The 27,609-nt window shown below is 42.2% G+C and overlaps 1 protein-coding gene across 1 annotated transcript in view; it reads left to right on the top strand.

Moving 5' to 3' along the window:
* Vipr2 (vasoactive intestinal peptide receptor 2) overlaps positions 1-27,609 on the top strand; it is a 79,784-nt gene that overhangs the window by 37,941 nt on the left and 14,234 nt on the right. The window contains exons 5-6 of the mRNA XM_048437801.3: positions 15,122-15,219; positions 26,583-26,724. Of these exons, the coding sequence (XP_048293758.1) occupies positions 15,122-15,219; positions 26,583-26,724 (240 nt within the window). The remainder of the gene's footprint in view (positions 1-15,121; positions 15,220-26,582; positions 26,725-27,609) is intronic.

The raw sequence follows: 27,609 nt of genomic DNA, 5'->3' as shown, positions 1-27,609 counted from the left end.
CACAGGCACTCTTGGATCGTCTGACCTGTGAACACAGGGGTTTTTATGGAGGGTGTGTGTGTGCGTGCATGTGTGCGTGCGTGGTGTGTGTGTGTGTGTGTGTGTGTGTGTGTGTGTGTGTGTGTGATAGAACTGTTGACTAGCAAACCGATTCTCTTCAGTTTTCTGCCAAAATGTAGATTAACATAAGCTTAACAGGTAATGTAACCAAATTTCCTCTCATTTCGTATTACTCTGATTTAATCCATTTGTTTTTTTCCACTTTTATTGCTGAGAAATTTTTTGACACACAGTTTGACTGTTTAAAAATGTTGTTATGTCTGTAACATGTGACACTGACTATTCTGAATGTCTTTTTAAAACTAAGAACCAGTATTCTTACTTACTCAAGATTATCAAAATCATAGAAACTTAAATATTTCTGAGTTAATTTGTAATTTTCATTCCTAATTTTTACTTTTTTGAATATTTATATAAGTATTTTCTTTAAGCTAACTGAATAGAATTTTTCTGAAAATTAATTTTGCCCCTGTTGTCTAAGAGTAAAAAGCACCTTATATAGAGACAGAAGCAGAGACCCCATAGCTTTCCATTTGCAATATCAGACATGTGTCAGTTCTATAACAAAGAATCCAGTGATTCATCCAGAGTCTCTGGGTCCAGCACGTGCTTCTGAAAGCTGAAATATCCTAATCACTTGGATGCCCAAAACCCTTTGCCTTGGATTTTTAATTTCTGCATCATATGGATCCCTTCAGGGTGACTTGATCCACAGGAGTTCTGTCCCCATGAGACTTAGACCCTCTTTCAAGTCTTCCCAGTAGCAACTTTAAGCTGACAGCTCCTCAGCGCCATGACAGGTCCAGGTGATCTCTTTAAAATCCACCCATTTTTCCAAGACAGCACAAAAATCTGAAATAGAGTAGGCTAAGGACCAAGAGAGAACCATCATGGCCTTAAACCTCTGAGATGCCCTAACCCAGTTCCTAATCAAAAGCATGATACTTCCCATACTGTTGGGCTGTTGGTGTAGACAGCTGTTTAACAGGCTAACGGTAGTTCCAAAACTCTAATAGGATCTGCAAAGGCCATGTGTGGAAACCAGAAATCAGGCTAACATGAAATAAGCCATTTGTTAGTGTGGCCTGGGTTGGACAGTATCCCATGTTATTCCAAAATTCAAGCTACCGGCTGATGAATGCATCCCTGAAGTCAGCTTTGTGCTGTGTCCTCCACCATCCCCTGCCTTCCAGTACCTCGGACAGAACAAGTCCCCAGTAAAGGCTATTTCAAATGGGCAGAATTTTGAGCATCAGTTTTTCCTTTATCTTTTGATATCCTTTTGTTGGTTCAAATAAGACAAGACCCTGTATGACCATCATTAAGAGGACTTTGTTTTGATCTAGGCTACTCTGACCAAGCATTGCTGCTGGAGTGTCTTATTACCAACAGAAATGTGGTTCTCACTGTTCTAGAAGCTCAAGTCCACGGTCATGGCACTGGCAGATGCTGGGCCTGATGGAAACTGACCCCCACCCTCAGAGAGCTACCTGTGCGCTGTGTCAGGGATGATCCATCCCTTCCTCATGAGCTCATCCCTCAAGATCTAGTCACCGAGCAAGGCTCTATCTCCTAATTGTTAATGATTCAATCTGTGGATCACGGGGCGGGCACATATACTGCGGCCACAGTACCCACCAACACAGAATTCCACTTATTTTCACTAATGAGAAAAAAGATACCAAGTCTGAGACCCCATTTTGCTGATCACTGAAAGGGCTGGGAGATGTTCCTCTGTTATTGTTCGGTGTTAGTTTCTTTCCTTCGCCAGGTTTCCTCTGGGCATTTTTTCCTCCCTGCCCGGTCAGCTCTTTATCCACTAAGAATCTTGCTTTAGTTCACCCCACACTGGTCTCCATAATCTGTGAAGATAAGTTCAGCAGTACAAGTCGCAGTCTGCTTGCCTTTTTCTTTCTGGATTCTTCTTCCCTCTCTCCTTCAGCCATCCTCACACTGCGAGCAGATGCCCAGACACCTTGTGTTTCCTCTTAGTCATGTTTCACATCAGCCAGCTAATATGCTTGGAATGTATTTGCAGGAACTCCAATAAATCAGATATAATTTCTCACTGAGAACTTCATCCTTCTCCCGGGATTACATCCATTTTCCTGCTCTCTCTAGTCCTTGGAAGCCCACCCTGAGGTTTGGAAGTTCATCTTCACTCTAAGCCTTCACAGCTGAGTCCCACCCTCAGCTGGGCCTTCTCATGTCTGTGGCCATTGCCTAGAAACCCAGGATTTTCTGCCCAAGAGGGACTTGTTGGTTGTAACAAGTCTTACCTGGGGTGAAGAGTGGCATCATTGTCTCACGGTGGAGTCCTCATACTGCCTTGGTATCTATCTTGTCAGTTCCTTGCCTTGGGACATTTTTTAAAGTTTATTTATAGACATTTTGCCGCATGTGTAGCTGATGGTTTTGTTATTTTCTGCTGTTGCTTCATGGCTTTCTGAGTGTGTGCTTGCCCACCCCAGGCAGCAGCTGTGAGCCAAGAGCTGCTGTCCTTTGTATCTTATTTTATGGGTAAAAACTGGAAAGCATTTTCTTAGAAGCAGCAGGGCACATCCCTGACTCTAATGAGGCAATTCCAGAAGAGGTCCCAGACCAAGGTGGCCAGTTTACATAGATGGCTTGTGAGAAAATACTGAGGTTTCCTAAGATGGTCAAATAGCCCCATGACTGAAGAGACTCTGAGCACTGTCCTGGTCACTCAGTGGTACTTATTGCATCTAAATTCATTTCCTTGACCATGGGGCTCTGAGGAATCAGAACTTGGTCCAGCTAGACTAACAAGGGTAGCATAGGAGCTTCTGGGGCAGGTACTGTCTTCTTGTCATGTAGTACAGCATGTCATGTGTGCCATGACCCTGTGTGCTGGGAAATGTAGTTGACTGAGTCATACGTGTCTGCAATTTTACTTGTCTAAAATTTGACTAGGCATTTTGAGATTTTTGTCCTTCTGTATTTAACAAATGAAATTAGCCCTAGTTTTTGGTTATTCATGTTCTGTCCTTCTTGTCTCTTTCTGTGTGGTTAGCTGGTGTCGTGAATGAAATGCCATGTGTTCTCTTTACTAGTTAGCATGTGCTAGAGTGACTTCTATGTCCTTCAGACAGTAAAGAGCTTTTCTGTGGAAACAGCCAGACTCAGTCATATTTTTACAGATTTCTTCACCAGGTTTAGATTAGCTGTGGTTGTTGGTATTTGGAGCTTAATTCATGCCTAATCTGGGAATGTCAACAGCACAGAATTTTTGAAGTGTTGTCATTGTTAACCCAGAGATATATATGACACGTTCTTTAATTTAAATGTGTGAATGTGCGAGGGCTACACCGGAAATTCATTTCCCATTGTTTCTTGTCTTAGTATTTCATGAACACGTCCACTGTGCTGCCCTGCACCAAAGCTCTGCTGTTGCAGACTGCTGACAAAAGCAACTGCTTCCTGGCCTTTGAGGCACACCTGCTGAGGACTGCTGTGCATCAGCTGTGCTCTGGATGCTCCCACACATCAATAAACAAAAACAAAAGCCTGCTAAGTGTAGTTTCCAGGAAAGAGCTGCCTTTCTGGTCCTCCCATTCCTGTGTTTTTATCAGGATTTCCTTCTTCTGGCTGTTAGTCAACATCTTGTCATTCCTGGAAGGAATCTCAAAATACACTGTGGACACAGGCTGGGCTGTAGATAGCACAGGGAGTCTCTCTTGCTGATCAGAAGTCCACCATTTGTAATAGCTGAACATCTCAAAGAAAGAATTTTGAGCTCAGGCTGATGGCTCTGTCAACAAAGACCTGAAAAGTTTTAATCAAGAAAAACAAATCATATGAGAAGACAGTGGCTGCACTTCCACAGAGCCTGGGTTCAACCCCCCACCTCAGTCACTGTGGCATTCTGAGTACTGAGCATAGCAATGGATGGTATAATGTCACATCTCAAGTCAGATGCAAACATACTTGGCCTCTCACAGAGGTCTTTGCTTGCGAGCCCATGGATGATCACCTCTCCTGCATTAAGTGCCACCCTGGGCCTTCTGGGTCAAGCCACTTTCTTACCCTGTGTTTGGCAACATGCTACTTAGCTAAAGCCGCTGCTTTGTGGCACCATCAGAACACGTGTCTCCTTTGAAATGTGTCCTCTCAAAGTCTAGACCAGAATTTGCTCCAGAGACTTAGCTGCCGCTTATGAACTTACTCAACCTTCTCTTGCCATCTGCACTTCTCCTGAGAGGTTCTAGCAGGAAATCCTGCATTTTCAGACCTCGGTGGCAGTGACCGTGACACATGGTTTTTTTCAGTACAGTGGAACTTCCCCACCCCTGTTAGTTGTGCCTGACCCAGGGTTCTAAAATACCAGACATCCAACTACCACCAAAGGTCAACCTGATACAGTGGTTCTGAGTCTATGGTCACATGCCAACAACAATGTAAAATGTGGACTCTGCTGAGAGTGTGCAAGGCTGAAGCAAGCTTTATCAATAAAAATTACAGAAAATAAAAAATTAAGGAAAACTGAGAGACACTTTCAATTTTGGGAGGGGTTTGCAAGACAGGGAAAAGGCTTGGAACTTCTTTGTATGTGGAGTTTTTGTGGGGCCATGGCAGAAACTGGACAAATCTATTGCTTAATTATCTAGGTTATCATGGGTCAGCCAATGGAGGATACACATGCTGTGCATGCCCTCTTGACCCAGCCAGGAGACAGATGATCATGCTCTGCTCACAAACTCTGTACTCCCACCCAGTTAGGGTACATGGACAGCCCCTTAATCCATCTCTGGCTTGTGCTTTGTTAGCTGTTGGCCTTGACTGTCTGCTACCTGTTAGTCACTAACTAGTGTTGGCACCTCTGACCCGACAGAAGTCTAAAATCTTATTAATTGAATTAAACCCCTTTGTTCTCACAGTCACCAAGAAGTCGCTATATTTGTTTAGTTAACTCCTCGTCTGTGGGATGGTCTATGTTATCTTTTCTAAACTAGGCAGAGGCTTCTTGTTAGAAGCCAACCTTACTTACAATTTAGACTTTGCAATTAGCTGCATCAGAAACCAGAATATAGGCCTCTAGGAGCAGCAGGCAGGCCGGAGTGAGACAGCTCTGGGAGTGGCAGGCAGACTCACAGGACCTCCAGGAGTTGCAGGCTCAGAAATGAGACACCTCAGGGAGTGGCAGGCAGGCAAGAGATTTCTGAGAGCACCTAGTGAGCAGAAGTGTGGCCCCAACTTCACCACGAGGAACAACCATCTGAGCCTTGGACTCACTGGTACCTGGAGGAGTGATCACCAGAGACACAGCCCCAACTACAACCAATTGGAGGAAAAGATGAGAAGACGACAAGGTAAGAACACACTCAGCAACACCAAGAGCAACACAAAAGCACCGAAACCTAGTGACTCTACAGCAGCAAGACTTGAAAACTCCAACACAGATGAAGCAGGAGAAAATGGCCTTAAAAATAAGTTTAAGAAAATGCTTGAGGTCCTTAAAGAGGAAATGAAAACTTCCCTCAAAGAAGTGGAAGAAAATACAAAAAAAAAAAAAAAAACGAAAAACAACAACAACAAAAAACACAAAACCCTGCAAGAATCAACAAATCCTATAGAAGGAGTGGCGGGCTGCTTCCCGCCACCAGTCCAGCTAGCTTTACCCGAAATAATTACACGGAAACTGTATTCATTTAAGCACTGCCTGGCCCATTATCTGTAGCCTCTTATTGGCTAACTCTTACATATTGATCTAACCCATTTTTAATAATGTATGTAGCACCACGAGGTGGTGGCTTACCAGGAGGATTCTAACCTGCAGCTGTCTCGGAGAGGAGAGTCATGGTGACTGCCTCACTGCCTTCTTCCTCCCAGCATTCTGTTCTGTTTACTCTGCCTACCTAATTTTCTGTCCTATCAAGCCAAGGCAGTTCCTTTATTAACCAATAAAAGTAACACAATAGACAGATAACCCTCCTCCATCAAAATCTTTTAAAGAAAACCAAAAAAATGCAATCAAACAAGTGAAAGAAATGATTCAAGATTTAAAAAAATGACATGGAGACAATAAAGAAAATACAAACTGAGAGAATATGGAAAGGGGAAATACGGGTAAATGATCAGGAACTACAAATAAATAAATAGCAGAATACAAGAAATAGAAGAGATAATCTCAGGAGCTGAAGATATGATTGAGGAAATGGATTCATCAGACAAAGAAAATGTAAAATCTAACAAAATCTTAACACAAGATATCCAGGAAATATGGAATATACATGAAAAGACCAAACCTAAGAATAATAGGGATAGAAGTTCAACTCAAAGGCACAAAAAATACATTCAACAAAATCATAGAAGAAAACTTTCCCAAAGGAAAGTCCTAAAGGACTTGCTTATGAAAATACAAGAAGTTTATAGAACACCAAATAAACTGAACCAAAAGAAAAGTTCCCTCACCACCTAATAATGAAAACACTAAACATACAGAATAAAAAAAGAATATTAAGAACTGCAAAGGAAAAAGGCCAAGTAACATATAAAGGCAGACCTGTCAGAATTACACCTGATTTCTCTGTGGAAACACTGAAAGGCAGAAGATACTGGTCAAGCATTATTCAGATATTAAGACACCATGGGTGCCATCCCAGACTACTGTACCCAGTAAAACTTTCATTCATCATAGATGGAGAAAACAAGATTGTCACAACAGAACCAGATTTAAACAATACTTGCCACAAATCTAGCCCTGCACAAATACTAGAAGGAAAAGTCCAAGCCATGGAAGTGAGCAACACCCACAAAAACACAGATAGTAGATGGTCTTACAGCAGCAAATCCCAAAGAAGAGAAAAGCACACACAATAACATCACTAATAACAAAAACTAAAATGATAAGAACTAGAGATCCCTGGTCATATTTTTTAATATAAATGGGCTCAACTCACCTATAAATAGACACAGGCAAACTGATTGGATAGGAAAACAAAATTCATCCTTCTGCTGCATACATGAAACACGCCTCAACCTCAAAGACAGGCATCACCTCAAAGTAAAGGGTTGGGAAAATTTTTTCCAATCTAATGGACCTAAGAAACAAGCTAGTGTAACTATCCCAATATCCAACAAAATAGACACTAAACTAAAATCAATCAGAAGAGACAAAGAAAGCCATTTCATATTTGTCACAGGAAAAATCCATCAAGAGAAAATCTCAATACTGAGCATCTATGACCCAAATACAAGGAAACCCTCATCTGTAAAAGAAACATTACTAAAACTTAAACCGCACACACTAATATTGGAGACTTCAAAATCCCAACCTCACCACTGGACAGGTCTGTCAGACAGAAACTTAACAGAGAAATAATGGAACTAACAGATGTTATGAATCAACAGACATCTATAGAACATTCCATCCAAACATAAAAGAATATACTTTCTTCTCAGTACCTCATGGAACCTTCTCAAAAATTAACTACATACTCAGTAACAAAGCAAACCTCAACAGATACAAAAAATTAGAATAACCCCATGGATCTTATCAGATCACCATGGCTTAAAATTAGAACTCAACAGCAACACGAATTTCAGAAAGTCCACAAACACATGAAAATTAAACAATGCTCACCTGAATCATCACCTTTACCCATGTCAAGGAAGAAATAAAGAAAGTAATGACTTCCTAAAATTTAACAAAAATGACCACACAATATGGGGTTGGTTTTTGTTTTTCAAAACAGGGTTTCACTGTTTAGCTCTAGCAGTTCTAGAACCTACTTCGTAGACCAAGTTGGCATTGAACTCACAGAGATCCGCCTGCCTCTGCCTCCTGGGTGCTAGGATTAAAGGCATACACCACCACCACGCAGCGCTAAACTTTCTTTTTTACAAGGCTTCAGTTACCCTAATACCCAACCACACAAAGACACTATTAAGAAAGAGAATTACAAACCAATTTCATTCATAAACATTGATGCAAAAATACTGGGAAGCCGAATCCAAGAACACATGAGAAAAATCATCCACTATGACAAAGTAGGCTTGATTCCAGAGATGCAGTGATGGTTCAACATATGAAAATCTGTCAATGTAATTCACCATATAAACAAACTGAGAGGGAAAAAAAACCATGATAATCTCATTAGATGCTGAAAAATCCTTCAACAAAATTCAATACTCCTTCACGATAAAAGTCTTTGGAGAGACCAGGGATGCAAGGAACATACTTAAACATAATAAAGGTGATATACAGCAAGCCAACAACCAGGATCAAACTAAATGGAGAAAAACTCAAAGTGATCCCACTGAAATAAGGAACAAGACAAGGTTGTCCAGTCTCTCCATATCTATTCAATATAGTACTTGAGGTCCTAGCTAGAGCAATAAGACATCAAAAGGAGATCAAGGGGATAAAAATCGGAAAAGAAGAAGTCAAACTCTCACTGTTTGCTGATGATATGATAGTTTAAATAAGCAATCCAAAAAAATTCTACCAAGGAACTTCTACAAATCATAAACACTTTCAGTAATGTAGCAGGATACAAGAATAACTCAAAAAAATCAGTAGCCCTCCTTTTTACAGAGGATAAACTGGCTGAGAAAAAAATCAGAAAAACATCACCCTTCACAATAGTCACAAATAACATAAAATATCTTGTGATAACTCTAGCCAAACAAATGGAAGACCTGTTTGACAAGAACTTTAAATCTTTGAAGAAAAAAAAATTAAAGAAGACACCAAAAATTGGTAAGATCTCCCATGCTCTTGGGTAGGTAGAATTAACATAGTAAAAATGGCAATCTTACCAAAAGCAATCTACAGATTCAATGCATTGCCCATCAAAATCCCAACACAATTCTTCACAGACCTCAAAATAACAATATTCAACTTCATATGGAAAAAAACCCACAGGATAACCACAGCAATCCTGTGCAATAAAGGAACTCCTAGAGGCATCACAATCCCTGACTTCAAATTTGATTATAGAGCTACAGTAATGGAAACAGCCTGATACTGACATAAAAACAGACAGGGCCACCAATGGAATCAAACTAGAGACCCGGATATCAGTCCCACACCTACAAACAGCTGATTTTTTACAAAGAAGCTGAAAATATAAAATGGGGGGAAAAAAGAAAGCATCTTCAACAAACGGTGCTGGCATAACTGATTGTCAACGTGTAGAAGAATGAAAATAGATCCATGTCTATCACCATGCACAAAACTCAAGTCCAAACGGATTAAAGATCTCATATAAAATCAACCACACTGAACCTCATAGAAGAGTAAGTGAGAAGTACGTTTGAACTCGTTGGCACAGGAGACCAATTCCTATATATTATCTCAGTAGCACAGACACTGAGAGCAACAATAAATGGGACCTCCTGAAACTGAGAAGCTTCTGTAAAGCAAAAGACATGATCAGCAAGACAAAACGGCAGCCTACAGAATGAGAAAAGATCTTCACCAACCACATATCACACAGAAAACTGATATTCAAAATATACAAAGAATTCAAGACACTTGTCTGTAGTAATAAAAATTCTTCTAATGCCTTCATTTGCCACACCAAAATGTATGCTCACCTTGATCACCTAAGTTAAGTCGCAGTTAGGCTAACCTACTTAATTTTCTCACCTTGATCACCTAAGTTAAGTCGCAGTTAGGCTAACCTACTTAATTTTCTCACAAGCATTAACTAGAATGATCCCACCAGCACTGGCCTGCATCCTTCCAAGTGTATATGAGGAACTTCCCTTGGAGATCAAGCTCTGAATCAGATTTTAGAAAGAGATGTGAGGTAAATAAAACACCAGCAAGCCAGCCTGGTCCCTTGCACTACCAGGCAAAGCTGTCCATTCCTGTGGCCACCAGAGTCCCTGAGCCCAAGCAGGAGCCAAGGCCTTGAAAGAGAGCCTGTTTGCCTTCAACAGCTGTTCCATCTCAGCTCCTTGGGCCAAATGATTGCTGCGCTAATTATCTAAACTTCACAACTCCCAAATCCATGGGTCAAGCTTCATTCACTAAACACCATGTACTTGTGCCTACTGGGCACCCAAGGGCCTTATGAACTCTGTCGGGACAGAGCGGCTGTGATGAGAACAATACCAGTAGGGCAACTGGGACTTCAGCAAAGGGGCTTGGGGGCCTTGGCAGAAGAGAGAGTGTCCAGATGCAGGGGTGGTCAGAATAGTCAGTGCTCATTTCTGTGCTGTCCTGTGTCTTCTCATTGGTGTTGAGGTGGAACTATTTTACTTTGTTTGTTTGTTTGTTTGTTTTGTTTGGTGTGTGTCTGCCCGTGTATGCATCTGTGTATGTCTGCGCATGCATGTGTGTGTGTTTCTGCATGTGCATGCTTGTGTGTGCATGTGTGTGTCTGTGCATGCATGCATGTGTGTGTGTGTGTGTGTGTGTGTGTGTGTGTGTGTGCTGGCAATGCTGAGTGTAAGGTCTGACGGCGTCCTGCAGCTTGGTGGTAGACGGATCCTTTTGATATGGCCGCGCGGGCCAGAGCGCCTTGGGCTTGTATTTTGCATAACTGAACCTTGGTTCCCTAGCCTATCTCGAAACCTCAGAGGTTCAGCAAAATTTTACTGTATGCACAAGGACTGCGTCAATCCCTGTGCACACAGGTCCCTTGAAAGCTGTGCTTCCTGTCTGCTTACATCACTGACATCCCTGGCTCCAGCAAGCGCTTGATGAACGTTTTAGGTGAATAAAAGGAATGGATATATTGACTTCAAAATCATAGTTGTTTAGTCAGGTGTGAATGCATGTGTGTATGTGTGCATGCATGTGTGCGTGTGTGTGTTATTCCATTTTCACACAATGAATGAGTGGCATGATTTTTTTTGAGATAGTATTCATTTGTTACCTTGGAGTGGAGTCTTGGAAGCTCAGGTACGGAGGTGATGATGACATTCACAGATCTCTGGATTGCTGATATAATGTCTGTGGTACAGGTGCTGAAAGCAGCTGTGCTGAAATACCTTCGTCACCAAAATATGTTGTTTTTATTGGCTAGGTAGAAGAAACTTGTACATTTATTTTCCTATGGAGGCCTTGCTACCATCTGTGCATGCATGCATTCCTACACCAGCAGGGAAGACTGGTGTGTTCCCAGGGAGCTGCTGTGGGAGCTTGGGCAGCACCAATATTGAAATGTTTACATGATGACAGGGCTCCAAGCTCAACTTTCCCTCCCATACCCAGATTTAGCTGATCAGATGGCGTCTCCAGTCCTCCCACAGAAAACCATGAGGGGCTAAGAGGCCACACTAGTAACAGCACTCCAGAGTTTTGTGTTGCCGACTACTATGGGCCCGATGAGGGTAAGGAGAAAAGGTGAGGTAAGGGCTGCTTAATCATAGCAGGTTTTCCAGAGAGACTACCTAAGGCCAAATATAGTCAAGTGTAAACTTATTAATTATGTTTGCACCGAAAGAATTCAGAGAAGGGAACCTGGCTGTGATACTTTGAATGAGGTGGCCCCATTGTTCTCAGTTGGTGGCACTCTCCAGGTGGCACTATTCAGTAGGTGTGGCCTTACTGGAAGAAGAATGTCACTGGGAGCAAGCACTGAAGGTTCAAAAATCATGTGCTATTCCCAGTTTGCTCTCTCTGCCTCATGCTTGCCATTAAAGATGTGAGCCCTCAGCCTCTACTCCATCTACCATGTCTGCTGCTTGCTTCTACACTTCTCTGTCATGGATGGACTCTTACCCCTCAGAAACCATCAATCCAAATCAACTCTCGCTTCTATAAATTGCTTGTCCATGATGTTTCATCACTACAATAGAAAGTAACTAATACACTGACCAAACAGGGTGCTGCAGGGAAATGATCATGAGGTATATAGGAAGGTATGGTGGTTTGAATTAGAATGACCCCCATAGGTTCATATATTTGAATGTTTGGTTAGGAAAGATTAGGAGGTGTGGCCTTGTCGCGTGAGGTATGTCACTGGGTAGGCTTTGAGATTTCAGAAGCCCATGCCACGCCCAGTCTTACCTTATCTCTCTGCCTCCTGCTTGTGGATAAGGTGTCAACTCTCCTCTGCTGACCCAACACTATGCCTGCCTGCCTGTGGCCCTGCTCCATCACAGTGCTTATAACACACCCTCTGAAATCGTAGGCAAGCTCACAATTAAATGATTCCCTTTACATTGTTTTGGTCATACTCTCTTCATTGCAATAGAAAAGTAACTAAGACAGAAGATAAGAAGAAATAGGAATGAGGGGGTGGGTATAGTAGGGTGAAATGAGGAGACTAGAAAGGATGTAAGAAGGCAGATGAGGTGAGGATTATAAGGAATGAGAGTAAAACTTTTGGGTATATACTCAAAGGTTGCTCAGTCATGCCACAAGGACCTAAATGCCCCTCTACTGAAGAATGGATCAGGAAAATGTGGTACATTTACACAATGGAGTACTACACAGCAGAAAAAAAATAACGACATCTTGAATTTTGCAGACAAATGGATGGAGCTAGAAAACATCATATTGAGTGAGGTAACCCAGACCCAGAAAGACAAATATCGTATGTACTCACTCATAAGTGGTTTTTAAACATAAAGCAGAGAAACCCAGCCCAGAAATCACAATCCCAGAGAACCTAGACAGCAATGAGGACTCTAAGAGAGACAAACATGTATCCATGTATCTACAAGGGAAGTAGAAAAAGACAAGATCTCCTGAGTAAATTGGGAGTATGGAGACCTTGGGAAAGGGGAGAGGAGGAGAGGGGAACAGAGAAAAATGTGTAGCTCAATACAATCAATAAAAAAGAATGAAGGTGCAGATAAGATAGGGAAAGGGGGAGGAGGAGATAAAGTGGGGAGACTTCTGTGAATGTAAATGGAAGGAAAGATAAGGGTGAAGATGGGGTGGGCAATGAAAAATAGAAGGATGGGGGGCTGCAAGGAGAGAGAAGGAAGCGATGAAGCAATGGTGGCACCACTGCAGATGGCAGAGGGTTGAATGGACCTCTATGTTCTCTACTTACCTGGGACCAGCACTTTATGGGATGCCCTAGCACCAACAAGGAGAATTCCCACAATTCAACGTTAATAGGGTGATGCTTTCAAACATGATCGAATTGTAGCATTACTATGAGCAAACCTAAAAGACCCCTGAATAGCTTTTTATACTGTTTTTATTTTTAAGAATTTAATATTATAAAATATATTTTGATCATATCCATCCCTACCAACCTCTCCCCAGCTTATCCAGGATACACCCTGGCCCATCTCCTCTCCAATTTCATGTTTTGTTTTGTTTTTTTTCTACATCACCACCACTATCACCATCATCATCAGCCCCAGTCAAATTAAAACTGACCACATGTGCCATGCACTAGGCATGTTACCATGCACTGGGCATTAGCAGCTAGCTTATCAGCATCCATATCCCCAAAGAAAAGTGACTCTCTCTGTCTGCAGCCATCAACTACCAACAGCTTCACCACTACAGTGTGGCCTTGAGAGCCCTCTCCAATCCACGCTGGAATTTTGGCTGGCTTGATTTTTTTGCAAGGCTTGTGTAAGCAACCACAGCTGCTTTGAGTTGATGTGTTCAACAGCTATGTAATTTCCAGAAGTTAGTATTTCACAACTTTCCTACTCATTCTCTGACTATTACATTCTTTCTGACCTCTCTTTTTTCTATGGTCCCTGAGCCTTGAATGGATGGAAATAGGTAGAGATGACCCATCTACAGCTGAATACTCATATTTACTTATTCTCAGTACTCTGACCACTTAGGAGTCTCTGTATGAACCACACTACCCATTGCAAAAAGAAGTTTTTCTAATTAATCTTGAGAGCAACATGAATCTATGACAATAAGCATATTTTGAAGGCAGTTTGAAACACGACCATTTATTGAAACGCCAGTAGGTTATGGCTTATGGTCTCCCCAGTCATAGGCTCTTGACGAGGTTCAGAGTACCAGACATGAAATCCCTCCTGTGGAGAAGACCTCTAGTGCAGTAATAAAGTAGTTGGTTCCCCCATAATGATCATGTCACTATTGCATTAGTTGATACAACTTGCCTAGCAGATTGGTATTGTAGTAAGATGCAAACTTCTTATGTTTTACTATCAGGACCTCTTGTAGTCCAAGCTTGCTTCAGACTCTCTGCAGTGAAGGTTGCCTTGAACTCCTGCTCTCCCAGCCTCTACCTCCTAAGTCCTGGGATTGCAGGCATGTGCTACTGTACCTGACAGAAGTCTTTATTGTACCATAACCATGAGATTTGATAGCAGTAGCTATGTCTGTTTTAGGACTTTTTGACAAAAATAAAATCCATCCTAAATGAATAGGTATATTCTCCATTTTCATACATGAGTTAGTTTTACCAAAAAGTGCAGAGCAAGCATGGTCTTGAAACATGGAGGGTGGTACAGCCTATTCAGATATGAGTGCCTGGTTTTCTCTCTTATGACCACACACACACACACACACAGAGAGAGAGAGAGAGAGAGAGAGAGAGAGAGAGAGAGAGAGAGAGAGAGAGAGAGCTTCAATGGTTCTACAGCAGTAACTACAGGTATTCTGTCCCATATCTGATGATTGCTTGGATGTGAGATTCCAGCAATGAAACCTTCTAGCCTAAGTATCAGAAATAAAAATTGCAAGATATAGCCATGCTCTGGGTAACTGGTCATGTACTTTTGATGCCATGTGATTTTTCATAAGTCCATATGTGTGTATCTGCCTGGTCTTGCTGGGAAATACACTCCCAGAAGACTGTCACATTCCTCCTTCACTGAAGGGACCCCACAAGTTCCACTCACATTGACCTTCCTTTTCCTTGGCCCTGGTGGTGGCCAATGCAGTTCCCTTTAAAATATTTCTTTACAAAAATCATCTTTATAATGATTTGTAAGAAAAGATAGGTGTTCAAAAAGTGGCGGTCCTTCTGGACTCAATGTGGAGGTGGAATTACCCAAGTGACCCTGCCTCCTGTCTCGGAGCACTCCGCATGTGTGAGAGAGTGCTTTACAAATAGGAAGGACCTCAGAATGTCCTATTGCTCCATGGATTTGGCTAGCAGCTTACAGATGTGCTTTTATTTCTTTATAGATCACGTTTTATATTCTGGTGAAGGCCATTTATACCTTGGGCTACAGTGTTTCTCTGATGTCTCTTACAACAGGAAGCATAATTATCTGCCTCTTCAGGTAAGGAGCAAAACTGGGCAATTCTGTAAACAATAAGAAACCAGCAAACTTACCTATAGGTTTTTTGGTACCTCAGAGGGTTAGGACCCTGACTTGGAGCCCACTCATGTGCCAAATGATAGATTGTTCTTGGGGCTAGAGAGGTGGATTATTTGCTCTTACAGAGCACTGGAATTCAGTTCCCAGCACCCATATTGTATCCTACAACCACCTGTCACTCCAATTGCAAGGAATCTCTTGCTGCTTTCTGGTCTCCGTGTCCTCCCATACACACATGGTATACATAAACTCAGTTACACATATGCACAAATATAAGTAAAAATAAGGTACCCTTGAAGAAACCTAGCAAGAAATACATTACTGACACTTAATTTTTATCTATGCATTTCCCATTTCTTTTGTAAACAGGTAATGTTGCCCTTTAGGTCAGCAATCACTTATTAAACAAGTAGGTGATATGAAAAAACATGGAACTATGAATACCGGATGATCTTGTCCTTTCCCTTCAGATGCTTCTGGGTGCTCTATGAAGATGCATTGAATCTAAGAGCTTTGAGGGAGAAATCACACTGAATGGGTTCAAATCCTGTTTAGCCTCTTTGTATCTGTGTGACCTTGGACAAATTGTACAAGCCCTACGTACATATATAATGTGGATACTAATTGGGGCACTCCAGAGGGTCCTTGAAGTTGAAGTGCTGCAGATTGGAAGGGCGTGGGTGGCCAAACCTAGGACAGGAGCCCTGCAATCCTGTCTGACTGTTCTCTTTCTGGTAGTGAGGTCGGATGGTGCCACATCACCACCTGGGCCCTGCTCAGGTCTCTGCTGTGACCAGTGGTTGTTCAGGATGAGAACCTTGGTCCACAGGAGCATAAGTGGATATGCCTATGGGAGGATCACACTGAGCTTACTAGCATTTGGTGTGAGTGAGTCCCCAGGGCTCCCATCAGCTCCGTGCTCTCTCTGCTGAGGACAAGTACAAGTGTCGCCACTATGTGAGATTAAAGTCATTGTCGGCAAAGGGGACATTTCTGTCATCCACCAGTGAAGGAGCTGGGTATGCTGGGGGATACAGCTTAGAAGTTCAGCAATCACAGACAAGTTACACTGTTCCTCCTTCGGGGATGTTAATATGACTGGTATATCACTATGTGTTAAATTATCTCTGTGTTCTAACATTTTTTTAAAGAGAAAACTATAAAGAAATGAAACCTAGAGAAATAAGCTGCTGTGGGTTAGCATGGAAAATATCTATTTCCCATCTTGAATACGACACTCTCAATCCCCGTCCCTTCGCATTGCACAGTGTGGCATGGCCAGTCAAGCCAAAGGCCTTTGGAGCTTTGCACGGGTGATTTTGACCTTCCAGAGAACCTGCAATATTTTGTTTCATGGGTGGCCATACCGTCTTTTAGATTTGGACATAACCCCTGCTGTTTCAGAACTCTTCAGTTGAAAAGAGCCATTTGCCCTGGATGCCATCTTGCTGGAGGCTGATAGTGCTCCAGGCACAGAACCTGGAGCCCAGGCACTTTGGGGGGATTTTTATCCTGCACCTCAGAACCTCTGACTCATGCCACCTCTTGTCTATCAGAAGTGATGCTCAGTGCATATCCATGGAAAACTAAGTATAAGTCAATTCTAAGGTTTGTAATATGAAACAGCATGTTCTGGCATGTTCTGCTGTTCTAATTTACCCAGAAAACAAAATTAGTTGTAGTTGCCAAACATTTAGTCTCCCTAATAAGCCTTTAGAAAAACAAAACAAAAATATTGGATAACCAAAGACTCAACTGATACAGAGAAATGGAGCAGCTCATGCCCTAGATCAGGCCGGACACTGTAGTACAGACAGACCCTGCTAGCACATGCAGGGCCCCCATTGTGCATTAGAATCACCAGAATGATAGCTGTGATCTAAAACGTGACAGACAGCTCCCACCAACAGAAATTGCTAAACTGTACCTCATGGATATTTCATTCCATCCCACACCTTCATCCAACAAGAGAGTTTTACCATCCTGAATTTTAACAGGCAGAGTGAAGGCCAGCAGTTACTAGACACTTGACGACTGAAGGGCTGCTGAGGGTAGAGACTGTGCAAACAGGCTATCAGCATTGCTGATAAGTGCCACATATCCACAAAGTCTGCTCTGGACCCGATGAGTGAGCCACCACAGCTCTACTTAGCCAGGAACCACGCACTGTTGACATCTATCAGACCTACCCCTGGAATGACACTGGACAGTGACCTCTCAGTGATGGCCCAACCCTGCAGCCCCACTCTATGGAAACTCGGGTGAGCAAGGAGGAAGGAAGAAACAACAAACACTAAAGGAAAAGACTAGATATTTGGAAACATGAGAAGCAGGGGGCGGGGTCATAATAGCACTCACAGGAGGAGGCGATGCTGAGGAGAGAGCCTGCTGTGTATAGGCACCTGACCAGCAGGAGTCACGATTTGCTGTGCTGCTGCTGCACAGAGGTCCCTGCAACCCCATAGTATGCTGGGACACCATAGGTGATACCACAAAGCCAGCCATAGATTTCATGTGCGGAACCAAACACGACCTAGTAACATAGACATTCAGTAAAGAGGACGTGTCCTCGCTCAACTTGTAACATGGGTAAATACAATAACTGGATGGAGACGTAGGACACTGTCTGAACCAGAAGCCCTGCATAACCATCTTTGTCCATAACACACTCTTCCCCGAAGGTGAGCACCATTCATTATACATACACCACATTTTCTTTATCCATCTACCTGCTGATGGACACCTAGACTGATTCAGAATTGGCTATTGTGAGTAGTCACAGTAAATACAGATGTGCAAGGAATTCTGTGCTATGCTTATTGATAGTCTTTCAAAATCTGCCCTAGTTTACCTATGCTGCTGTGGAAAAGAAAAACTACCAAAAGCAAATTAGGAGAGGAAACCATTTGTTTGACTTAAGCTTCCAGGTACAGTCCTTCACTGGGGAATGTAGGATGAATCTACATTCTAATTGGTCTTAATAATAAAAACCCAGAGTCAGATATTAGGGGGTGAAAGCTGAAAGATCAGAGAAGCAGAGCAGCCAGCCACTAGCTCTTACCTCTATGAAATCCTCAGACCAGAAAGCGGCCGAGCTCCTGTCTCTTCCTGCCTTCAGACCTCTACCGTTAACTAGCAGCTAGCTCCACCCACTGATCTTCAGACAAGCTTTATTTGTTAGAGTACAGACAAGATTATCACCACAGAGGAAACTGAAAGAAAGAACTCGAGTCGAAAACTTAATCAGAACCACGGAGGAACACTGCGTGCAGTCCCACTCCTTAGCTAACTGTCTTACAAAGCCCAGGTCCACTTGCCTAAGGAGAATACCACCACAGTAAAGGCTTCTTCTCTAAGGTGGCTGACTCTAAGCTGTGTTAACTTGACAATTAAGGCTAACCAGAGAAATCCACTTCTTGTTGACTCGACACACACACACACACACACACACACACACTACTATTAATTCCTAACGTCTCCTTTCCTATCACCAATATCTCATGTAATATTACAATATAAAACATGGTTCAACTTTTAAAATGTCATAGTCTTAAATTGTTCTGTGATATTTAAAAGTACAGTTCTCTTTAAAAAGCCAAAGTCTCTCCACTGGAGTCTCCTGAAAATCAAAAACAACCTAACTACCTTCTTATTCTGAATGAGAAGAACCAGGGAATAGGAACAATCAGATCAGAGAAAAATCCAAAATCTAACCATGTAAATCCAAATTCTATATCTCAGTGTCCAATATCTAGAAGTCACTCATGGGCGCTAGAGGGTTTGGGCAGCCAACTCTCCAGTGCTGCCGTAGCAGCACACACAGCTTGCTCAAGTCAGCTCCACGTCATACCTGCCACTATCCTTGATGAACGAACCACAACCCTGGCATCTCCAATACCCTTTGGTCCCTGCTGCAACTGACATTGCACCTTTATCAATAACCTCTCTGGAGGCACCAGGCCTCAGATACTCTCCTGGCCCCCTCCGTCTTACTTCTTTCATGCCTTCGAAAGCAGCACTACGTGAGAAACTTCTTACACCCTGCCTATTATGACTGTCACATTGCGATGTAGCCTTGGCCACCTTATGTTATAGCCTCTGTGTACTAACCCTGAGGAGATACTTTCCTATTGTCCTGATGATGCATAGAAGCATTCACCTCAGTGTGCTCATCTCTTGTTAATCACAGCTGATTCTTTGGCCATAGCTGAACCAGCAACTATAGATTCTTAGTATAAAATATTACAAAAATGGCCCAATGAAGTCTTTACTTTCTTCTGAAACCACATGAGCTCTGCAGGCTTCCCCCGCACCCTTGTCTGCATTTCTCCCAAAAGCTCTGAACGCTCAACCGCTTTTCCAGCTCAAAATTTAAATTCTCCCTGTCTGCCCTGACCCCTCCCAAAAAAATCGTCAAGTTATCACAACAACAGCCTCACTTCTCCAGTAGCAAGTTTGTCCTGGTTTGAAGTCTGTTACTACAGTGAAACACCATAACCCCAATCATGTTAGGGAGGAAAGGGTTATTTGGCTTACATATCCAGGTCACGGCCCATCGCTGAGGGAAGCCAGGGTGTGAAATCAATCAGTAACCTGAAGCAGAAACCATAGAAGAGCATGCTTGCTGCCTTGCTCCCTTGTTCATTTTCTGAAATAACTGTGGGCTGGGCCTTTTCACATCCATCATCAATCAAAGCCATCCTTCCCAACCATGGCCACATGCCCAACTGATCTAGGTTATTCCTCAGTTGAGGTTTCTCCTTAAGATGACTCTAGATTATCTCAAGCTGACAACTAAAACTAACCAAGAGAGGTATATACCTAGGAACTGTATTGCTGGATCATATAGCTATGCTAATTTTAGTTTTTGAGAAAGCCCCACACTGACTTCCAAAGTCACTACATAAATTTACTATCCCACCAACCCCCTGCACATATAAATAGTAGTAGTAGTAATTCAAAAACAGCATGGTACTGGCACAAAAACAGACATATAGTAAAAGTAAATAGAACAGTAGATCCAAAAATAAATCCATATAGCTATACCACTTAATTTTTGACACAGTTATCAAAGCCTGCATTGGACCATGACAGCTTCTTCAGTCTGTGGTGCTGCTAAGACTGGCTGCCAACATGTAGAAGATTGAAACTCGACCGCCATTTCTCACAGTGTGTTAACAGGCAGCATCGTTAAGCTCACACCTAACATAGTTATTACCAACTTTAAGTTTTAATCTTTCTCTTTGTTTTCTTTCTGTCACAAAGTTATTTATTCCAGTTTCCCTCTTTTATACTTTTAGCTATATTTTCATTCACTTATAATCTGACATTTACAATACATTCCCTCACGATCCCTCTCCTTTTCCTCTCCCTCCCCCTTCCTTCCCCCTCCTTTCCCCGCTCTCTCCCCACTGCCAGGCCACAACACATAACACATTCTCTTATTCATAGCAGCTAACCTCTAAACTACTTTTTACCACTTACCAGTTAATCCAAGCACAATGCATTTTAACTCCATGTACCATTCATGCCTTTTTGGTTTCGTAAATTTTAATTCCATGTCGAGATCCCATAGACATTATTATTTTAGGCTGGTGTTTATTTAGCAAGCCCACATATTGCTCTCCATTTTACCCACACTTTCTTTTCCGCTGGGCTCATGCCCCTGCTTCTCCTGAGCCTCTCTAGCTGCCTCTGGTTACATTCTCACTGCAGTGAATTCTCGAGGTTTTTTGCTTGCTTTTTAAAATGATATTTCTGAATATGAGGATAAGGTTGTGTCTCTCAAGAAGATGCCTTGTTCCTAAAGCATGGTCTTTTCCCCTTGAACATCTCTTTGAGAGCCCCCTGCTTTGTGCACTTACCGACTTGGTGTCATTTCTTCTGTATCCGGCTCAGTGTCAAGCATCTCATCTGTTACTCTATGATCAGTTTCGGAAATTCTTGACTGGAACCCCCTGAAAATTGTTTCCATATCATACTCTTCTCCTGGAACACCATCCTTCCTAGTAGTGGGTGTTTTGACCTTTTCTCACGTATTTTCTGACCATTCTCCTATCTTTCCCATTATTTTATGTCTCTCCACTTAAATCTAGACAAGCTCAACAGACCCAGTTCATATAACACTTTCATTTGCAAAGTCTGATCTTCTGTTGGATGTCTCTTTCATTCTTGAGGCCAGAGGGATTTGTGGGAGCAGGTATTTCAGGTTGTTTTCTTTTTTAAGATGGTTTTAGTGTATTCTATGAGAGCTTCATGCATAGATGAAATGCATTTTAAGTATATCCAATACCCTCCCCACTTCCAACTCCTCTCAGACTCGCTACTACACACTCGCTCAAATTCATGTCCTTAGCTTTTTATGATGGATTCCTAGCTAGTGTTTGCTTTCAATTTAATGCTATCAAGAGTCACTTATAAAGAGGAAGTCTTACTCAAGAGTTCAGATTGGATTGACCATGGTCATGTTTGTGGGGAATTGTCTTAATTGTTGATTGATGTGGGAGGGCCTAGCCAATTGTGGGTGGCACCGTATCTGAACATGTGGGCCTGGGCTATATAAGAAAGTGAGCAAGCTGAAAAAAAAAAAGTAAGTCACTAACCAACTCTCATGGTTTCTGCTCCAGGTTCCTGATTTGAATTCTTCCCTGAATTGCCTCAGTGACAGGTTATTACCTGGATGTGTAAGCTTAAATAAGCCTTTCCTTCCCCACTTTGTAGTGATATTTTATTTGTATTTTAATAAGTAAAGCTTGCCTGAAGTTCAGACAGTAAAATAGCTGTACTGATCAGGCTTACAGGCCAGGCAGCAATGACACACACCTATAATCCCAGCAGCCACACTAGTTTGCCTAGAAACCGGGCTGTAGTGGTGCATGTCTTTAATCCCAGACCTCGAGAGGATGGGAGAGACAGATCTCAGTTTCAGTCTCATTCTGAGATTCCTGGAGGCAGGATTGCCAATTAGGACTGAGGTAGAGGTAAGAGTCAGTAGTTGCCTGTTTTGCTTTTCTGACCTTCAGGTTGAACCCCAATTTCTGTCCCTGGGTTTTTATTAATCATGCTACACCACTTGGCTTTTGGTCATGGTATTTTATCACAACAACGTAAATCAAACTAGGCCAAGGAATAACCAATTACCTTCTGACTGGATTTAAGATCTGTTACACAAGATGCAACTCATGCCTGGTGTTGTAAACCTGGCCAAGAACTTATGGTTGCAGAGCTTACATGCCCCAGGGGTGAAACTACTACTATTATTTTGCTAAATGGACACGTTAGCAAAATCGATCCCCTCCAAATACTTATCTTTATACACACAGCTCCGTGCGGTTCTCAGCCTTTACCAGAGAAGCTTGGTTAATACTTGCAACTGTTCGAGGTGCAGAGAATACATGACTGTAGACTGAATGTGAAGCAGTGCTTGATGGTCTCATGCCCTTTGTGTGCATGGTATATGCACTAATATATGCGTGTGCACTGTGTGTAGGAGCTCATGCGTGTGTGCACATGTGGAGGCCAGAAGTCAATGACTGGTGTTTTCTTCCATCATTCATTCTCCACTCTGTTTCTGAGATGATCTCTTGCTGATCCTGGAGCTTACTGAGTCCCGAGGATCCTTTAGTTCCCACCTCCCCGATGTTGCTCCTGGTTTCTTCACATGGGTCTAGAACATCTAACTTGGGTCCTAACACCAAGTGCAGCAGATACTTCACCAACAAAGTCCTTCCAGATTCCTCATGTGCTTACTTTTTAAAGATTTATTTATTAATTATGTATACAGTGCTCTATCTGCATGGATCCCTGCAGACCAGAAGAGGGCACCAGATCTTGTTATAGATGGTTGTGAGCCACCATGTGGTTGCTGGAATTGAACTCAGAACCTCTGGAAGAGCAGTCAGTGCTCTTAAGCTCTGAACTATCTCCCCAGCCCTCCTCATGTACTTTTTAACTATATCTTCTCTAGTTCCATGTGTGCCTAGTCTCTAATTCAATTGTTTGGTTTTTTATTACACTGTAAGACTTTTTATATGTCTTTGGGGCTTTCTTTGTTTTTCTTCATCTATTCTGCTTTTGATGACTTTTTCTGTGAAGGCATGAACAAACATCTAGTTATCACATATAAGGACTGACCAAAGTACCGCTTTCACCTAAGTCTAAATTAGTGGACCAGTGAGCTTATTGGGGCTGATTACAGCAGTGTGGACAACAGGTTGCTCCAGAAACATGGATGACTCAGAAGCATCAGTGGAAAGCCCACTCAAGCCCATATGATAGTTCACAAAAGTTGCATCCCTGGAGTTCCTGTTCTTAACTTGCCAGCTGCTAAATACATTAGTGTCTCCTCTACAAAGAAGTTGTTACTGCTTGAGGGCTGTCCTTGTGAATATTGTAAGTTTCAGGAACTTTCTAAGACTTGTGAGGTGTTTAGTTTTGAGCCTGGTAAGTTTTGTTTACTTGCATAGTTTTAAAGAGGTTCCTCCAAGATGAAATTATTCCATTTTGAGAAAATTACTACACAACAGCTTCTAAGACTGGGTGATTTTCTTTGATCTTTAAATTTACTGACTCTCTCTCTCTTGCCTGCCTAGAGTTCCCTGAGCAATCTCTAGGGACTTTCTAATGCCAGTTGTAAGAATCAAATCCAAAATTTTTATTTAGTTACTTCTTCAAATTTCATCTCTTTATGGAAATTCTGTATTTGTTGAAGGATTGTTCTCTTTATTTCATTCTGTTCTTTGAAAATATTCAAGCTTTTGGCTTTAAGTTTCTGTCTAGTGAGGCTACTTCGTGTGTTTTTTTAAAGGAAAGGTTTTATTTATATCATTTTTCCTAGTAGTAACCCAGCTTTCTTGCTTCTTTTAATACTTTATAATCTTTTTGTTGAAATTGGACATTTATAATAAAATGATGTGATAACTTTGGAAACCAAATTTTGTATCTCATTTTTGTTGTCCTTTGTTATGAGTTGAAGGTATTTCTATATTATTTATTCTATTTTATCAGTTTGTGTGGTACTTGAGATTGAACTCAGAGCCTTTTGAATGCCAAACAAGCAGTATACCACAGAGGTATAACACAACCCTTGCATTTACTTTTTATTTTGAGACAGAGTCTCCGTGAAGTACTTAGATTGTCCTTAAAGTCCTTCTTAGTCTCAGGCAAGTCTTTAATTTACAACCTTTATGCCTCATGCCTCTGAGTAGCTGGTACTACAGCTCAATGCCACCAGGTCTAACTTGTAATTATTTATTTAGTGACTTTTATAAACTTTTCTATTTTGTAGAGTTTCTGCTGGTCATGTTGGTCTCTGAAGCCTAAGCACTGTTATCTATCAGTCAATTACTTGCTGATAGAGGTATCCTCAGACATCCCCAGTCGAAGGGGGAAAATAGGAAGAAAAGATGTATTTCCCATCTGGGGAGTCTGGCTGTGTTGGAAACACTCCTTTAATACTTGACCAGGTAGCTTACAACGCTGCCTTAATTTCACTTTTTGTTTATGTTAAATCTAAAGATCACCTGAGGTGAAAGCTTTTGGGGAACATATGACCTGTCTGGAGCATGTATGCCGAATTATAAAATCCTCTGTATATATGACAGATTTTCAAAATCCTAGTTTTCCAAAGAACCTCACTCCCTGGCCTCTCTTCTTAGGCTCCAGAATGTCTGTCATTTGCCTCAACTGTTAATGTTGGCCTTAGGCAGCTGCCAGAATCTATTTGGCTTTCATTATAGCTGCTTCTCTGTCTGAATGGGTTCTGGAAGGTTGCACCAGTTGTTCAATGAACTTAGAAGTAAAAAAAGAAAGAAAGAAAAACCAGTATCTTGTATATGTATGTGATTGCAGAGACCACACAGAGACCACCAGCCACAGTCTCCAGGAAAGCACCAAACTGAGCATGTGCCATAGGACAAGGCAAGGCTGGCCTCCAGTGTGCTTACCTGGGGGATCACATAGCTATCAACTCAGAGTGTTTTCCAGAGTTACAGCAGGATTAATTTGAGTAGTTTTGCCAGATTTTCAGGGTTTCCTGGAAGGGTTGGACAGACGCCCCTCGTTCACTGTTTTCACTGGCCTCCTTTGCTGGAATTTTAATTCTGATTTCAGGTGACTAACTTTTGTAAAGTTCTTGTTAAATTCAACAATATTTTTTTTAAAAAATCTCTCTACCTTTTTAATTCAACATTTTTAACCCAATGAAAGTTTCTTCATCTTCCTCTACCACAGGTAACAGCATCTGCTGTTCATGAAATTTGTGACATATCCTTGTCCAGTGTTGTTCCATTTGCACATAGAAAAGAAAAAAACTCCAACTGAATTAATCTATTAACCTCTGCTGCACCAGCGTCTCTCTTGTGTGTAATACTAGAGGGCCCATACAGTTGACACTCCATGGTGCACACACACACACACACACACACACACACACACACCAGTAGATACATACATGATGCATCTGTTAAAGTGAAGGACAGCTCTGCCATGACCAGGACACAGTGTGCAAAGAAAAGGCAGGCCATGATACTTTTGTTTTTAACTCTAGATTAATTAAATTACACAAAACTTGGAATCAGCCCCCATTGGCCATATTTCAGTCTCATTTGTTCTGGTAGTTCTGGCTGATCGGTCAGAGCGTGCCAGGGACATGAGAGAGACAAATGGTAAGTCAATGCCTGTGTAACCAGGAATAGGGGTCAATGGGAAAGCATCTGCCTGTGCCCTCAGCCAACAGCAAGCTTCTGTCAAAGGACCGTCAAGAATGGGAAGAGTTGTTGTGTAACCAGGAGACGAACTGCAGATCCTAACCCAAGATGGATCCCTGTGCATGGGGTGAACCATTCTTTGTGTCAATATAAAGAGGAGAAAGTCGGTTTTTACAGAAGGCAGTTTCCTACCTAACACATCAGAGTTGAAGCCTTGAAAGCCAAGTATCATCTGAGGAATAGTTAGAGTCATGGCTGCAGCTCTGCCTCAAAGTAGGAGCATCAGACAGAAAGACCACAAGCTACACCAGAAGAGGAGCAATAACGAGACAGCCACACTTAGGATCCAGCCTGTGTTCCCAAACCATATTGGGGACAGAGTACACTTGGCTGCAGGCTCGAGGCAGCTCCTGTGAGGCCTTTGCATTATACTGAACTCCAACCTAAGGAAATAATCTGAACTAAAAGGAGAGTTCATGAGCAAAAATAACTTACCATGATGCAAAACTGGAAACAAAACATATACTGTGATAATTGCAGTTAAATAAATTGTATGAAACTTCATGAAAAGACCCTAGATGACTATTAAACGTCAATGTCTGTCTTCTCCCCCTTCAGGAAGCTGCACTGCACCAGGAACTACATCCACCTGAATCTGTTCCTCTCCTTCATGCTGAGAGCCATCTCAGTGCTGGTCAAGGACAGTGTGCTCTACTCCAGCTCAGGTACACTGCGCTGCCACGACCAGGCAGCCTCCTGGGTAAGACTTCCCTAAGAAGAGCCGTATGTACGGGGCAGACCCTAGTGCCTGCCAAGCACTTTCCTCTCTAAGGGACAGCAGTGGCCTAGCCCTTCTCCAACCTGAGCAAGGCAGAAAGGAATGCCTTCAGGCCTGTGTCTGCAACCAAGACCAGGAAGGCCCACAAGAATTCTGGGTGGTATCTAGCCACTGTGGGGACTGGGAACTGAAAGTCACCAGGCCCTGGTGACCATTACTGAGATGACTGCAGCAACAGGTGACAAGTCCTTTTGTAGATGAGGTACACTTGTCAACATCACCCAGATGCTGAGGGATCAAAAATTTTACTCATTTTCTGGATGAAATCAACCCATGTGGTATAAACCCTGGACAGTGCCACTGCGAAATATACTCAATCTACATCCTTCATACAAGAGCGGACCATGCTGATGATGGTGTCTGCAGTATGGCGGGGGCTCTCTCCCATGCCAGGCCATTCTGCCTTGGCTCTGCTTGTGGGGTTAGTCGTGGTAATTTGCTACCTATTCAATTGGGCAGCTATTTGAGAGCTTCCTGCAATCAAGTATTCCTAAGCTTTTCTCTGCTAGCATGTAATGCTCCACGTTTGGAAATCTGGTGTGTTATTCCTCAGTAACTTAAAAAGACAGAACACTCAACTGTCTCCCACTGCTGCATGCCAGTAGATACATCAGATAACACCCTTTGATCCTGAACAGATGTTAATTAGTTTACTTTTGACAGAGCAAAGTGCCTTGTAGTTGCGTAGCATGTCAGCTGTGTCTAGCCATCACCATCTTCCTGAAGGGAAGTGCAATCTTCAGGCTCATGATGCAGAGTGGGCTATAAAAATAATCTGTTATAATAGCAAACCAAAAACAGGATCCA

Source organism: Myodes glareolus, chromosome 11 (assembly GCF_982192425.1).
Source record: "Myodes glareolus chromosome 11, mMyoGla1.1, whole genome shotgun sequence".
NCBI lineage: Eukaryota > Metazoa > Chordata > Mammalia > Rodentia > Cricetidae > Myodes > Myodes glareolus.
Note: the sequence above shows the minus strand (reverse complement) of the source record. Positions and strands in the feature narration are given on the sequence as shown.